We start from the raw sequence: 15,844 nt of genomic DNA on the forward strand, positions 1-15,844 counted from the left end.
ACTATATCCAATGACAAGGATCTAATTAGTGGTGAACCTTATGCTCAAGCATCTCAGAGCTATATGTGATGGTATATGATTTTGCTGGAGTCTGCAATATAGTTCAATTAAAATGAGTAGTGAATCTGCCGTCACAATAGAAGTCTGGTAGTCATGTGTCTTGCCAATGGAATTTTGCAAAATTCTGCCTTGAAATTTAAACTCTACCTTGCGATTTTTTTTAAAAACTTTTTGACTGAGCGAAAGTTCGAACCCAAAACCAAGGGATTTTTAGCGAAGGGCAAAAATTAAAGACCACCCCAGCAAAGGGAAATCCTTCAAATTGTCCCTTGTCCTTCAACTGAACTAGTCTTTAATTTCTGTCCTTCAAATGGGTTGGTCTTTAATTTTTGCCTTTCATAATCAAACTTATGCTTATAGGGGCATAAGTTCTTAAAGGGCACTGCATTAACTTGTGGATTAAAGGCCACCAATTTTTCTATAGGTATAAGTTCAATTTTGAAGGGCAAATATTAAAGACCAGCCATTTGAAGGACAAAAATTAAAGACCACCACGAAATAGGAACAAAAGTGCAAATGACCCTCATTTATGTGATTCAAGTCTTCACCATGTGGCCTCATTAATCAATTCACTTGCCAACCGGCCCAAATCCATGTTTTTTTTTTTTTTTTAACTTATCCATTACTAGAATCGCAAACTTCAAATCATTTCTCAAGATATTATTACAAATATTAAGCCATTATCATATATTCTTATATAATATTAGCTCGAGAATAAATGAGAAAAGGTAGTTTGAGATGTTTTCATCATATCATATCATGCTTCTGACCTTCCGATGCACCACTATATATGAGTAAAACTATAGTGAGTGAAAGTGTTAAAAGGAAGACAAGATAGTTCTAACATTATATGGGAATAAGGAGTTATATTAAGTGACCTACAATCTCTCGAAATCCATGCTGACTTAGCTTAAAATAGAGCATGATGAAAGAGACTATATCTACACTAGGGGTGTTCATGGTTCGGTTTGGATCGGTTATTGATTAAAATCATAACCAAACCAATTTAGTCGGTTTTTAAATGTCTAAAACCATAACCAAACCAAATAAAATAATAACCACCGGTTTGGTTATTGTCGGTTTGGTTCGATTTTTCGGTTTATGACTAGCAGCCATGAGACTTATCAATAAAACATTAAAAAGTTGAAAAAGACATGTCTTTTTTTTTGTTCAAATGATAACTTTTATTTATAGTTTAAGGTGAAACATACATCATAGAAACATTTTCACTATTAGTGATAGTGTAGTACTCAAGTTTCCCAAAGTTACTAAACTATTACATATAGAGCTAAAAACTAACTTAGTAGTGGCTGCATCATTTTTGTCATCTTAATACACATACCTGGAAATAAAGTAGAGCATAGGAGCTTTTAGTTGTTGTTTACAAACATACATATTAATTAAACATAAAGACTACCTAAAATTAAAATGAAAATATATGAAATAAAAAAAACTTTGTGTAATAATCCCAAACTTTGGGGCAATAATTGCATTTTGCCCTCAATTCTCCCATTTTATTAACAAAACTTTGTGTAAAGATTCCAAACTTCAGATGTTTTTCTATCATTATCCCCAAGGCTAGGGTCTCGATTACAAGGAGTTGTTCTTTTATGCTTTTTAGGAGGATTACCCACGGAAGAAGTATTAGGGCATTACGATGTGCTTGAGTTACAGCAAATGTTGATGTTACTGAAATATCTTCTATAGGAACGTCCAAATCTACAACCTCTGTCCTTTTCATATAAAAAATATTAGAAGTTTAGGACTCATTCAAACAAGAAAAAAGAAAGGTATAAATTCGAAAAAAAGAAGAAGAAACAACCTAAAATCAAATGGCTGACAAAGAAAGGCTAAAAATTTAAGTTAAAAACATTAGACTCTAACGTGAGCTTCTGTTAGTAGGTTTACACTTAACACTTAAAGAGTTAAAAGACTTAAAGACATGGGCTTGGACATATTCTTAAAAACATGAGCCTTAAACAATCATGTGAAATAAGTAGACCAAATATCAAATTAATGATTAAAAGGTATAAAATATTTAAAATTATTTATGAAAAACTAATATTATACATATAAATAATTATAAAATTTATGTATATAATTTATCGGTTTGGTTCAGTTATTTATTCGGTTATTTTTTAATAGAACCATAACCAAACCAAATATTATCAGTTTTTAAAATTTAAAACCAAATCAAACCAAACCAAACCAAATGTCGATTTTTTTATTCGGTTTGGTTAAATTTTCGGTTTGATTTTGGTTTTAACCAAAATCGTGAACAGCCCTAATCTAGACGATTGCAAATACTATTATTAATCATGCATTATATTTACCTTAAAAGTTATGTTTTCTAGAGATCGTTTAGTCACGTCAAAAATTTATATATCAATAGAAATTTTAAAAAATCTAGTATTTTTATTTCGATTTTCTTATTTGTGTATTTATTAGTCTAAACTCTAAAACAAGCGAATAAAGTGATATGCTCAATAAGAATTCATGTAACCAATTCCTGCATTTGAGGTCAAGATATAGTTCTTATCAATTAGATAGGTTTTGTAGCAGAACAAAATTTCTTTTTCAAAAGATCACATCAACTTTTTTCCTCTTCTTCTACTGTCCCGCTAACTTTCTTTTCTTTCTTTATTTTACTTTGGCTTTAATTTTAAACTTCTCTTATTGTCTTGGCTAAAAGATAGAAGATTTCCTTCAAGAATTGTCTGGCTCATCTTAGATAAGAATCAAACCAGCAACATGAACTTAATCTACATTACACATGTCACGTGTCTACTTAATCTACATTACACATGTCACGTGTCTTTGTCGTTGAACCAAAGTCACATGAATTATAATCAAATCCTGAATAGATATATAAAAATTAAACCAAAGACAAGATTCCAGCAAATTGAACATGAAATGGTGGGTCAAAAAATCAATATAACATGTCACTATCTGTCCCCAACTCAATAAACGTGCCATATGTCCTTTGATCTTTTCTCAAAGATATCCTTTTGACAGAAAGTTTTTTAGATAATATTATCTTCGTTTATGTTCTTCTAGCTATTGCTCAACCATTCAGAAGTTCAAATCAAGAAATGGCCAACAAGTAGTGTGATAAAAGTAATAAGTCCTCCATCTTTACTTCAAAGATCTCGAGTTCGAGACTTGGATATAGAGTCACCTTTGTTTTGAAGCGCTTTCGTATTTAGTCGAGGCCCACTATAAATATTAAACACCGGGTGAGAAATCCAAAAAGAAAGTATCAGGAAACGCAAAATTCTCCACCATACAAATCTAACACAAGTTTGTTCAACTGAAAAGGATGTATGAATTGATGAAAGTCAACATCTAATCAAGAAGAGATAAGAGTCTCAACTCTCATCTAATCAAGAAAACCACACCTGTGGATCCAAAGCAACTATTTAAAAATATCACATCTAAACGAAAAATTCGATAATAGGAATTCACATATATCCAAAATCCAAAGTAACTGTCTAGCAGAAGAAATACACTCTGTACAAGAAAGAGCATAAACTCATAGTAAAACGATCTAGTCTATACGATACGCAATAAAAACCACTAGAACTGATAAAAAGAGTGTTTTCAAGGATGATAACGCTTCCAAGAATTGTCCTCTCGGTTGTTCCTAAAAGCACAGCATCCAATAGAGTAGACGACGATGAGGAAGATGAGGAAAATGATGTTGAGCACAGCCACCCTCTTCCAGTCACTCTTGATGTTGTCTAGCAGCCCGGCTTTGCAGGATTGGCATCCATAGCACAATACATTTGGATCGTTGCTCCACTTAGAACAGTCTGGATTGTCAAGGGATGAGCTCGGTGACCTCGTCCAGTTTGTTGGGCTCACGTACTCGAAGTTACAGTCATTTGATGGCTTGCAGCAACCAGACTACAAGATAATTAACCATGTCAGGGACATATTATAGTAAGATTGCACAAATAATATGGTAGAGGATCACTTCCACGCTGGATTCCATCACAATGTAATAAAACAGAATTATTGATACAATAACAGCAACTATCACTAGTATACACGAGCAAAATAATTATTGCTATAAGAACCCATCTAGAAGAAAAAGCAAAAGGATTGATGATGCATTTTTTTTTTTATTAGCCACGGGTGTCCGAGTCTCTTTGAGCCCCGACTAATCCCGTGGGTGCACAGGCCCTCGGCAAGGAGTTTGATTGATGATGCATTTTTACAACTACAACCTGACACAGTGGCGGGATTCAAAATAGATACATAAATGTCACACCAAAGAATTGAACATGTACTTCTCTAATGTCAAGGGTATTCAAAAATTTATAAAAATATTATTGTTTGCCTATTGGCGTAGTATAACTTTCCAATATGTGGCTCCGCCAGTCTAATTAATATGAATGCTTTAAGGTACATAAATGTCACACCTAAGAAATGAACATGTACTTCTCTAATGTCAAGGGTATTCAAAAATTTATATACATACAAAAATATTATTGTTTGCCTATTGGCGTAGTATAACTTTCCAACATGTGGCTCCGACACTGCAGTCTAATTAATATGAATACTTTAAGGTATTTGCCTTTAAGCAAAAGGACTCAACCTTTAAGACAATATTTTCAAGCTGTTTCTTTGAGGCAATCTAATTAATATGAATGCTTTAAGGTGTTTGCCTTTAAGCAAAAAGACTCAACCTTTAAGACAATTTTCAAGCTTTTTCTTTGAGGAAACAAAAAGGATCAACTCTTTAACTCAACAACCACATTTAGAAATGAAAATGAAACATTTTGTTCAACTTTTATAGAGTCAAAATAAAGTTGTTTCTGGAAGAATAAAAAGGCTTATCAGCATTTTCACTAAACAGATTTAAATGATCGTAAAGGTATAACCCTTTACATAAAAAGACCTATTACAACCACTACCACCAACCAATAGTGTCAAAGTCCTCAAGTTTTTTCAACTTTATGTAAAGCAAAGCAAAACAAAGTCCATAACTAACTAGAGAAAAGTTACTGAGTGTAGTTATAGGCTTTCAATAGCTCATTAATCAACATAGCAAGAAGTATGAGCAAAAGTTAAATTGCATGAACTAACTAAAACCCTCAAATTCTTAAGCAAAACCCAAATTCAGAAAGTATAGGTCAACTACCAAAACAGTAGGTTCTTCCATAGGCAATTAAACAACAAACCAACTATGAAAAAATGAAACAAACATGAAAAGATCCTTTTGTATGGACAGGCCAAAACCCCTAAATTCATAAACGAAAACCAGATTTCACACGAGCAAGACCAAAAACATCCAGATCTAGAACATAACAAATAGCATGGAGAAGCTTACACCATGGACAAAACAAACCAATGATGGAAAATAATATTTTGACCTTATATATGCAGTGTGATTTTTTGGCGCAGGGGTTCATCGTCAATTATATATGAACAAAAACAATATTTTGATCTTATTTATACAGTGTGATTTTCAGGGTTCATCATCAACTATATACATGTAAAGACAATATTTTGCCTTCATATACATAATATAATTTCCCGACAAAAGGGTTCATCATCAATATGATTTTTTGGCCAAGAGGGTTCATCATCAACAATATGCATGTAAAGACAATATTTTGACTTTATATAAACTTTTCTGGCCAAGGGGTTTCATCATATATATACAATACGTTCCGGCGAAGGGGGTTCATCATCAACTATATACACGTAAAAGCAATATTTTGACTTTATATATACAGAATAATTTTCCGACAAAGGGGTTCATCATCAACTATATACATGTAAAAACAATATTTTGACTTTATAAATACAATATGATTTTCTGGGGTTCATCATCAACTATAAAAAAAGATCAGCGCGGTTCATCAACAACTATATACATGTAAAATCAATATTTTGACTTTATATGTAAACACAATATTTTGACCTTATATATACAGTGTGATTTTTCATCATCAACCATATACACATAAAACAATATTTTGAATTTGTATATACAATATGATTTTCCGGCAAAGGGGTTTCACATAAAACACAAAGCAATCAAGTATATACATAAAACACAAAACAATCAAGCATATACATGAAAAAAAAAAAAACTTTGCAATACCTGAAGAGCAGAGAGATGCTTCTTGAAGAAATCATCAGCTTTAGTATTACTCTCTTGAATCAAACTTGTACAAATCTTACTATCCTGCAAACAACTATGTATCCTATTCCAATGCTTATCAACTCTTTTTTGTAACCAATTACTATAATCTCCAAATCTATACTCTTTATACCCTTTACCACCAATTTTCTCACCAGCACCTTTATTAGTAACCACAAATGCAAATATAGTAAAGCAAAAGAGCAACAAAATTAATAAGAACATAACAAGTAAGTAAACCCAAAGTAACCATGTTACTCTACAACAAGAACCAATTATACCAGCTAATGAAACTAGTAATATAAATACACCTAATGCTATTACTGGTTTTTCAAGAAACCTTTCACATTCTGTATTTGCTTGTCTTGATAACCATATACCACCACCTATAATTGGTATTGATAAGAGTAAAGTTACTATATTTAGAATCCCAACTAAATTGTTGCTACAACGCACCATTCTTTTTTTTTTCTAGAAAGATTCAAGATTTGGGTGTTTTGGACTAAAACAAGAAATACCAACAAGTGAAAGATTCAAGATTTGGGTGTTTTGGACTAAAACAAGAAATACCAACAAGTGAAAGATTCAAAATTTGGGAGTTTTGAAGAGACCAACTAGTGAAAGATTGGAAATTTGGGAGTTTTAGACAGACCAACAATGGAAAGATTTGAAATTTGGAGGTTTTGAGCAAAAATAAGTGATACTCACAAGAGAAAGATTCAAGAATGAGTGATTTTGAGCAAAAACAAGACAACAAGATGGGAAAACTTCACAAGAGAATTGATGAAGTTATGGAGGAGTTGAAGGAGAATATATATAGTAGACAAGTTATGAGTGAATCGGTGTGATTTTTAGAGAGGAAGGGGGTAAGAAGTTTACAAAGACGTGTGGGGCGTGGAGTTAACTACTTTGGGTTGTGCGAGTGGGATGAGGTGTGAGTCCCGCTGCAGTTTACAAAACGTAACGGTCAACTTTTGATGTTAGTCTTGGAAAGTAAGAGCCAACAAAAATTTAAGAAAGAAATATCTTCATCCTTTTAAACCATGAGGTGGAAGTGAAGATGGAGACAAGGGAAAGAGCTTTAAGTATTTTGAGTTCATAATCTAAGGAGGTGGGGAGATTGGCGATGATGTCACACAGTGTATTAGAGCGGGATGGTGAAATTAAGGCTCACCTATGAGGTATTGTGCGATAAAAATGTGTCGCCAAGGCTTATAGGTGAGTTTTACAGAGTGATTATTAGACTAATTTTGTTATGTGAGGCAGAGTGTTGACTAGTCAAGAACGTCCACGTTTAAAAGATGAACATTGCGGAGATGAGATTGCTCAGATGAATGTGTTGGAGAGATATGATTAGGGACGAAGTAATTAGGGGCAAAGAGAGAATTGGCCTCCATGATGGACAAGATGAGGGAAAAGAGACAAGATGGTTTGAGCATATGAACAGGAGATGGAAGGATGCGCTAATAAGGAGGTGTGATAAGTTGAATGTAATAGAGGTTAAAAGAGGTACAGATAAGTCAAAGAAGAACCGGAGGAAGGTGAATAGACAAGATATGCCACATCTTCAACTAACTGAGGACATGGACATAACCTTAGATAAAAAGATATGACCGTCGACATTACGGTAGAAGTAGAGGCAAAATTCTCCACCATACAAATCTAACACAAGTTTGTTCAACTGAAAAGGATGTATGAATTGATGAAAGTCAACATCTAATCAAGAAGAGATAAGAGTCTCAACTCTCATCTAATCAAGAAAACCACACCTGTGGATCCAAAGCAACTATTAAAAAATATCACATCTAAACGAAAAATTCAATAATAGGAATTCACATATATCCAAAATCCAAAGTAACTGTCTAGCAGAACAAAAACACTGTACAAGAAAGAGCATAAACTCATAGTAAAACGATCTAGTCTATACGATACGCAACAAAAACCACTAGAACTGATAAAAAGAGCGTTTTCAAGGATGATAACGCTTCCAAGAATTGTCCTCTCGGTTGTTCCTAAAAGCACAGCATCCAATAGAGTAGACGACGATGAGGAAGACGAGGAAAATGATGTTGAGCACAGCCACCCTCTTCCAGTCACTCTTGATGTTGTCTAGCAGCCCGGCTTTGCAGGATTGGCATCCATAGCACAATACATTCGGATCGTTGCTCCACTTAGAACAGTCTGGATTGTCAAGGGATGAGCTCGGTGACCTCGTCCAGTTTGTTGGGCTCACGTACTGGAAGTTACAGTCATTTGATGGCTTGCAGCAACCAGACTACAAGATAATTAACCATGTCAGGGACATATTATAGTAAGGTTGCACAAATAATATGGTAGAGGATCATTTCCACGCTGGATTTAATTAAAGATGATCAATAATAAAAAAGTCTAGAGCTATGATTTCTGTTTGAAGAATCACTTTTCAAAAAGACAGGATTTCTTTTTATTTTTTTGGGGGGGCGTGGGGGTGGGGGGGGGGGGTCACACATTAGAGGAGCAAGGACCAAGTTTTTTCAACTTTATGTAAAGTAAAGCAAAACAAAGTCCATAACTAACTAGAGAAAAGTTACTGAGTGTAGTTATAGGCTTTCAATAGCTCATTAATCAACATAGCAAGAAGTATGAGCAAAAGTTAAATTGCATGAACTAACTAAAACCCTCAAATTCTTAAGCAAAACCCAAATTCAGACAAGTATAGGTCAACTACCAAAACAGTAGGTTCTTCTATAGTCAATTAAACAACAAACCAACTATGAAAAAAATGACTTTATATATACAGAATGATTTTCCAACAAAGGGGTTCATCAACAACTATATACATGTAAAAACAATATTTTGACTTTATAAATGCAATATGATTTTCTGGGGTTCATCATCAACTACAAAAAAAAGGTCAGAGCGGTTCATCAACAACTATATACATGTAAAATCAATATTTTGACTTTATATATACAATACGTTCCGGCGAAGGGGATTCATCATCAACTCTATACACGTAAAAGCAATATTTTGACTTTATATATACAGAATGATTTTCCGACAGAGGGGTTCATCGTCAACTATATACATGTAAACACAATATTTTGACCTTATATATACAGTGTCATTTTTCATCATCAACCATATACACATAAAATAATATTTTGACTTTGTATATACAATATGATTTTCTGGCAAAGGGGTTTCACATAAAACCCAAAGCAATCAAGTATATACATGAAACACAAAACAATCAAGCATATACATAAAAAAAAACATTATTAAAATATGAAATTAAAAAAAAAAAACAAAAAAACTTTGCAATACCTGAAGAGCAGAGAGATGTTTCTTGAAGAAATCATCAGCTTTAGTATTACTCTCCTGAATCAAACTTGTACAAATCTTACTATCCTGCAAACAACTATGTATCCTATTCCAATTCTTATCAACTCTTTTTTGTAACCAATTACTATAATCTCCAAATCTATACTCTTTATAACCTTTACCACTAATTTTTTCACCAGCACCTTTATTAGAAACCACAAATGCAAATATAGTAAAGCAAAAGAGCAACAAAATTAATAAGAACATAACAAGTAAGTAAACCCAAAGTAACCATGTTACTCTACAAAAAGAACCAATTATACCAGCTAATGAAACTAGTAATATAAATACACCTAATGCTATTACTGGTTTTTCAAGAAACCTTTGACATTCTGTATTTGCTTGTCTTGATAACCATATACCACCACCTATAATTGGAATTGATAAGAGTAAAGTTACTATATTTAGAATCCCAACTAAATTGTTGCTACAACGCACCATTCTTTTTTTTAATTTTTTTTTATTCAAGATTTGGGTGTTTTGGACTAAAAACAAGAAATACCAACAAGTGAAAGATTGAAAATTTGGGAGTTTTGAAGAGACCAACAAGTGAAAGATTGGAAATTTGGGAGTTTTGGACAGACCAACAAAGGAAAGATTTGAAATTTGGAGGTTTTGAGCAAAAATAAGTGATACTCACAAGAGAAAGATTCAAGAATGAGTGGTCTTGAGCAAAAACAAGACAGAACAAGATGGGAAAACTGAAAAATATGGAGAGAATTGGTGAAGTTATGGAGGAGTTGAAGGAGAATATATATAGTAGACAAGTTATGAGTGAATCGGTGTGATTTTTAGAGAGGAAGGGCGTAGAAGTTTACAAAGACGTGTGTGGGCGTGGAGTTAACTACTTTGGGTTGTGCGAATGGGATGAGGTGTGGGTCGACGTAAGATAGCCAAAGTACGGAAGTACGGTTGAGCAATCGACATGATATATTTGCTCACATTTCAGGCGAAGGTCATAATTTGCACGAACATTCTATGGTCTTAATAAGAGGAGCGGGATGGTGAAATTGAGGCTCATCTACGAGGTATTGTGTGATAAAAATGTGTCGCCAAGGCTTATAGGTAAGTTCTACAGAGTGATTATTAGACCAATTTTGTTATGTGAGGCAGAGTGTTGGTCGGTCAACAACGTCCACGTTCAAAAGATGAACATTGCGGAGATGAGATTGTTCAGATATGTTGGAAAGATATGATTAGGGACGAAGTTATTGGGGCAAAGATAGAAATGGGCTTCATGGTGGGCAAGATGAGGGAAAAGAGGCAAGATGGTTCGGGCATGTGAACATGAGGTGCAAGAATGCGCCAATAAGGAGGTGTGATAGGTTGGATGTAGCAGAGGTTAAAAGAGGTACAGGTAGGTCGAAGAAGAACGGGAGGAAGGTGAATAGACAGGATATGTCACATCTTTAACTAACTGAGGACATGGACATAACCTTAGATAAAAAGGTATGAAGGTCGACATTAGGGTACAAGTAGAGGCAGACCCAAGAGTTTGACGCAGAGGGGGCACCAGGGGCGGAATTATAAGGGTGCAAGGGGTGTCAATCGAACCCCCTTCATCAGAAAATTGCACTATATATATGGGGTTAATTTTTTGATTCATGTATAAATATTAATGTTGCATCCCCTTAATATATTGGAGAACTCAGCCCAACGGTTTGAGGTGCCTATTATTGAGCCCATGGTTGTGGGTTCGATTTTTTGTAACAACACTTTTTAACCCTTTTTCATCCAGTTCCTTTTTCTTGAACCCCCTTATCAAATTTTTAAGAATTTAATAATTTTGATAAGTTATTAGCAAAATATAAGTATAAACTTCAAAATTGGAAGAATGGAAGGAAAAAATGTCTCTAGAATGAGAAAAAAAAGAATTCTAATTAACATTGGATTTAGGGCTGTTTATTTTTTGTTGTGACTAGTGTGGGTGGGTGGGTGGGGTGGAATAAAAATAAAGCAAGAGAAATATGTGGACTTATAATTTATTTGTAGAGAAGCCGTAAAACAAACTCAACAAAAAACAGAAATCGAAGTGCTGCAAGCAAGACTTGAACTCGGGTGTCATGCAAGGAGCAAACTAGTGTTTACCGTTTTAATAGTATTTTTTAGTTATCACATAGTTTTTTTTTCTTCAATGTGTACTACTATATATTGCTGCATTTGTTTGTATCTTGCTACTTTGTTGTCCTATTTTTTATACAATCCTCTTTCGCATACATTGCTTTTGAGCCGAGGGTCTATCAGAAACAATCTCTCTACCTAGCAAAAGGTAAGGGTGAGGTCTTCGTACATCCTACCCTCCCAAACTTCACTTATGGGATTACGCTGGGTATGTTATTGTAAATGTAAAAATAATGCTTTTCTTTTTGGAAATTGAGATGAAATGGACATATTTTGTGCACTAGGATGTTCTTTAGCAGAACACACTCAAATGTAAAATTCAGATCTTGTACATCATGTTCATTGTTTTTGAATAAGTACGGAACGTGGTGAATTTCAAATCCTTATTTGCATCATATTTTTCTTTTTGGAATTTCTTTTAAAAAAATTACACAAAGTTATCTAACAATAGTACCATATATGTTTGCCTATAGGCCATAATGGCATTCGTTTTCCTGTTTCTCCTATAAGAAGAAGATGAATTTCTTACTTTTGAGCATAAAAGGAATTAACTTCATTAAACAAAATACTTGGCAATAAAGAAGCAATGCAAAACCCATGTACTCTTTGCCTTTAGATTAGCTCTTTATCTTTTTTGGCCATGTAGGATAATAATATATGTATTATGTACAAGTAGTGGTAGTAGTAGTAGTAAAATTATTGATTTTCCTAGGGGTAGTGGCCCTAGAATAATAAGTTGAAGTCACATATAAAATTGAAGTGATAAGTGGAATCTTAATTACAACAAGTTGCATAATAGATTTATCGTTTTGTGAAATAGGAAGAAAGTTATAGTTTCGCGAGAAAAAGTAGACTTTGAACTCACCACTTTAAAGTTTCTCATAAGATATTAATTTCAGTAAAATTCATTTGCATTTGATTATTTGCACCTAATTAATTGATATATGATATATGATATATGAACAGAAATTTCAGATTCAAGCCACAAAAATTTAAAAATTATAATATAGCATCTAGGGCGTCAAGAGATTTCTTGAAATAAATTCCGTTAAAAGATTTTTTAATTGATTTTACGAGGCACAAATTCAAATTAGCTAGTGCGTCAAAGTGATTATCTAGTGGAAAATAAATAAAATCACTTTTTATTAACACCTACCGACCTAAATAGACCCACGAAATAGTGATCTTTCATTAAAGCAAGTCCCAGATGTTAAAATATCTTAAACAGCAATAATTGTTTCTTTTCACTTGTGGTGAAGAAGTCATCTTTGATTTTTCAAAGTGGTGAATAAGTCTTGAAAGCTCCAAACGATCATTTTCAATACACACGTAATTAAATCATTACGTACAATACTTGAAAAGGTCTTAAGGAAATAAGAAAAGGAAAACAATAATTACAAGATTAACTTAAAATCATGGAACCTATACTCATGCTGCTGCAACAACAATAACAACATATCCAGTGTAATCCCATAAAGTGAGGTTTAAAGAGGGTAAAGTGTACGCATACCTTATCTCTATTTTGAGAGGCAGAGAGGTTACTTCCGGTAGATCCTCGACACAAAAACAAGCAACTTAAAGCAGTATAAAATGTCATGGCAAAATACTATAAAAACATGATAGACAATATGAAAAAAGCAGTAGCTATTACAAATCAATACGACAATCAAGATACAAGAAATAACAGAAAGTAGCAGAAATTGAATAAGTAGTATGAACGAATAAGTAGGACAACACATAACTATCTACTACCCTTCTATCCTAATTCGTGTCCTCTATAGTCTCCTATCTAAGGTCATGTTTTCGGTAAGCTGGACCTTTGTCATGTTCAGTCTCATCACATCTCCCCAATACTCTTCGGCCTACCTCTACTTCTCCTGAAACCATCCATAGCTAGCTAATCTCTCACATTCTGCACTGGAAGCTATACTGATGGTGTAAAGAATTTATTTACACAATCAGGTAACATAAACTCGTGAGAAACGTTAATGATAAAATATAGTAAAAATGATAATTAGTATGATAGGGACTTGGCTACACGCTCGGGGATAAAAGGGTCTGTCCGTCACCATTAGGTAATATTTTCTATGTTCTAATTTTATATGACTATAAAAAATTCATAGACTACACGTAGTCAATCGAATTTTTATAAAGTTTCTATTCATGACGTTGACCAGATATGCTATACTCCGCGTAACGTGCAAAATGTGAACTTTTCTGAGTTTTATTGTAGCACAAGCATATTATGTGAAACTAAAATGAACTTGCTTCGAATGTTCTTAAAGTTATCAGTCATTCATTTATGGATCACCTAATTTTTCTCATTTTATTTTAGATTCATTCTCTTAAGTCTTAACCTTTGTTTGAATCTGGAAATTCTTAAATCCTTTTTTTCCTTGATCTAAATATGACATAACATCAGTATTGTTATAAGACTTTTTAAACTTGTGATCTTATAAATGCTACTGTTAGATCTTCCTAAAACAATCCTCCTCTATAAAAATATTTCACTATAACAACTAAGTTTTGGAACTGATTTTTCATGTTATGATATATCATATATCCTCTGTAACATCATTAGCTGTAACAATAATAAAATATCCAGATGAAAGATACCATTATAAAGAAATTAAATTTTATAACAGGTTATAAAACAACGTTTAATTAAGGTTAGAATGTGTCATTCATTTTAAAGATGAACTAACAAGAAAATAATGACATTGATAAAATAGAACGTGGAGAACAATTTTAATTACAAAATCAATTCAACTGAAAAAAATTGAAAAAAGTGAGCTTCAACTTCAGTTTTCCAATTACTTTCAAACAAAAGCCACCATGAAATTCCCACCATCTTTTAAAACATTGGGAAGGGAAAAAAAAGTGAGGGAACATCTCATTGACTGAGGCATATCACATGGATAACACAGCCTAGATAAACCTAATTCCTTGTTTATTTTTTGGATTAAACGACAAAAGTACACTTGTAATCTTTAAAGTATCCATTTGTTATTGTTTTGGATTTGACCAAGACAGCAAGGAGAAGAAAGAAGTTCTGCATAAGTGTTAAATAGACGTAAGATAAGATCTACTTAATTAAAACAAATAAATGGATGAAAGTAACGAACGTAACAAGAAATGCCTTACTTAAAAGATTCGAGCAATAAATTGATCCTAGAGTTACATATCGATTCTTTTTAACTTTGAATTAATTAACAACAATTTTCGAAATTAATTAATCCAGTAATATCGTTGAACTCGTTGATATATTTAGTAGGCGTTTGGCCATAGAAACAAAAAAAAAATCTTTTTTTTTTGAATTTTAGAGTTGGAGTTGCAGTTGTGTTTGACCATAGTTTTTGAAATTGTATTTTTTGTTGAAATGCAGTTATTTTGGTTGTGAAAAAAGTGAAAAACTTGAAAAGCAAGTTTTTCTTGTTTTTCAAATGTCGGAATATAACTTCAAGTTGTATTTAGAATTTTCATGGCCAATTGCTGATTCCGGAAAAAAGTGAAAACAATTTCAGAAAAAAAGTGAATAATTCTTATGGCCAAACGGGCCCTTTAGTTTGCACTTTAGTCTGCTTTTTCTAACACTATCAACATCGTTAAGAATAATAGCAGCAAAAAATATATGTTAGGTTCAACCATGTTGGTCTAATAAGAACTTAAAGAGTAATTTTTATTTTTCTCCTTTCCTGTTTATCATTTTCTTCTTCATAATTAATCCAATTTTCATTTCAATTAAGAATGCTTATTTGTTCTCTTTCTTATTTTTCATTTTTTGACACACTAAAGTGTAAAAACAGTACGCCAATTACTGTTTATTTTCTTCATTATGACAAGTTCATAATTGTCATCTTCCTTTCATACTAGAGAAGATTCACACTCCACCAGCCTTATTACATTGTCCCAAAAAGCACTTAAGACCAACATCTCATCCTCCACCAAGAGAAGAAACTCACAACTGGTGATTACATCAATCCGATGAATACATAACGTGTGCTTTTACATACATTATTATCACTTTAACCATTACTATCAATAAACATTACCACCTCAATTCTAACTATGGTTAAGTGATAACAGTTTACATAAAAACAGGCCATGTATTCATTAGAATGATGTAAACAGAGAGTGCAGCCAAAA

General features: G+C 33.0%; 2 protein-coding genes across 2 annotated transcripts; both read right to left on the reverse strand.

Annotated features, from left to right (window-relative positions):
- Positions 1-3,495: 3,495 nt before the first annotated feature.
- On the reverse strand, positions 3,496-6,882 carry LOC132602880 (tetraspanin-8-like). Its single transcript, XM_060315671.1, has 3 exons — positions 6,741-6,882; positions 6,176-6,688; positions 3,496-3,966 (listed from the first exon to the last, which is right to left on the reverse strand). The coding sequence occupies exons 2-3, from the start codon at positions 6,671-6,673 to the stop codon at positions 3,661-3,663; spliced, it is 804 nt and encodes a 267-aa protein (XP_060171654.1). The 5' UTR covers positions 6,674-6,688; positions 6,741-6,882; the 3' UTR covers positions 3,496-3,660.
- On the reverse strand, positions 6,740-10,386 carry LOC132602879 (tetraspanin-8-like). The gene is made up of 2 exons (XM_060315670.1): positions 9,521-10,386; positions 6,740-8,489 (listed from the first exon to the last, which is right to left on the reverse strand). The coding sequence occupies exons 1-2, from the start codon at positions 10,016-10,018 to the stop codon at positions 8,184-8,186; spliced, it is 804 nt and encodes a 267-aa protein (XP_060171653.1). The 5' UTR covers positions 10,019-10,386; the 3' UTR covers positions 6,740-8,183.
- Between the last annotated feature and the right edge of the window lie 5,458 nt (positions 10,387-15,844).

The sequence above is a fragment of the Lycium barbarum genome, chromosome 7 (assembly GCF_019175385.1).
Source record: "Lycium barbarum isolate Lr01 chromosome 7, ASM1917538v2, whole genome shotgun sequence".
Lineage (NCBI taxonomy): Eukaryota > Viridiplantae > Streptophyta > Magnoliopsida > Solanales > Solanaceae > Lycium > Lycium barbarum.

Bases quoted from the DNA above. Each gene is read 5' to 3' on its own strand.
- LOC132602880 (XM_060315671.1), bottom strand. From the start codon at position 6,673: ATGGTGCGTTGTAGCAACAATTTAGTTGGGATTCTAAATATAGTAACT. The intron at 3,967-6,175 runs GTATTGCAAAGT...ATTATCTTGTAG, and splicing joins AGCATCTCTCTGCTCTTCAG to TCTGGTTGCTGCAAGCCATC.
- LOC132602879 (XM_060315670.1), bottom strand. From the start codon at position 10,018: ATGGTGCGTTGTAGCAACAATTTAGTTGGGATTCTAAATATAGTAACT. The intron at 8,490-9,520 runs GTATTGCAAAGT...ATTATCTTGTAG, and splicing joins AACATCTCTCTGCTCTTCAG to TCTGGTTGCTGCAAGCCATC.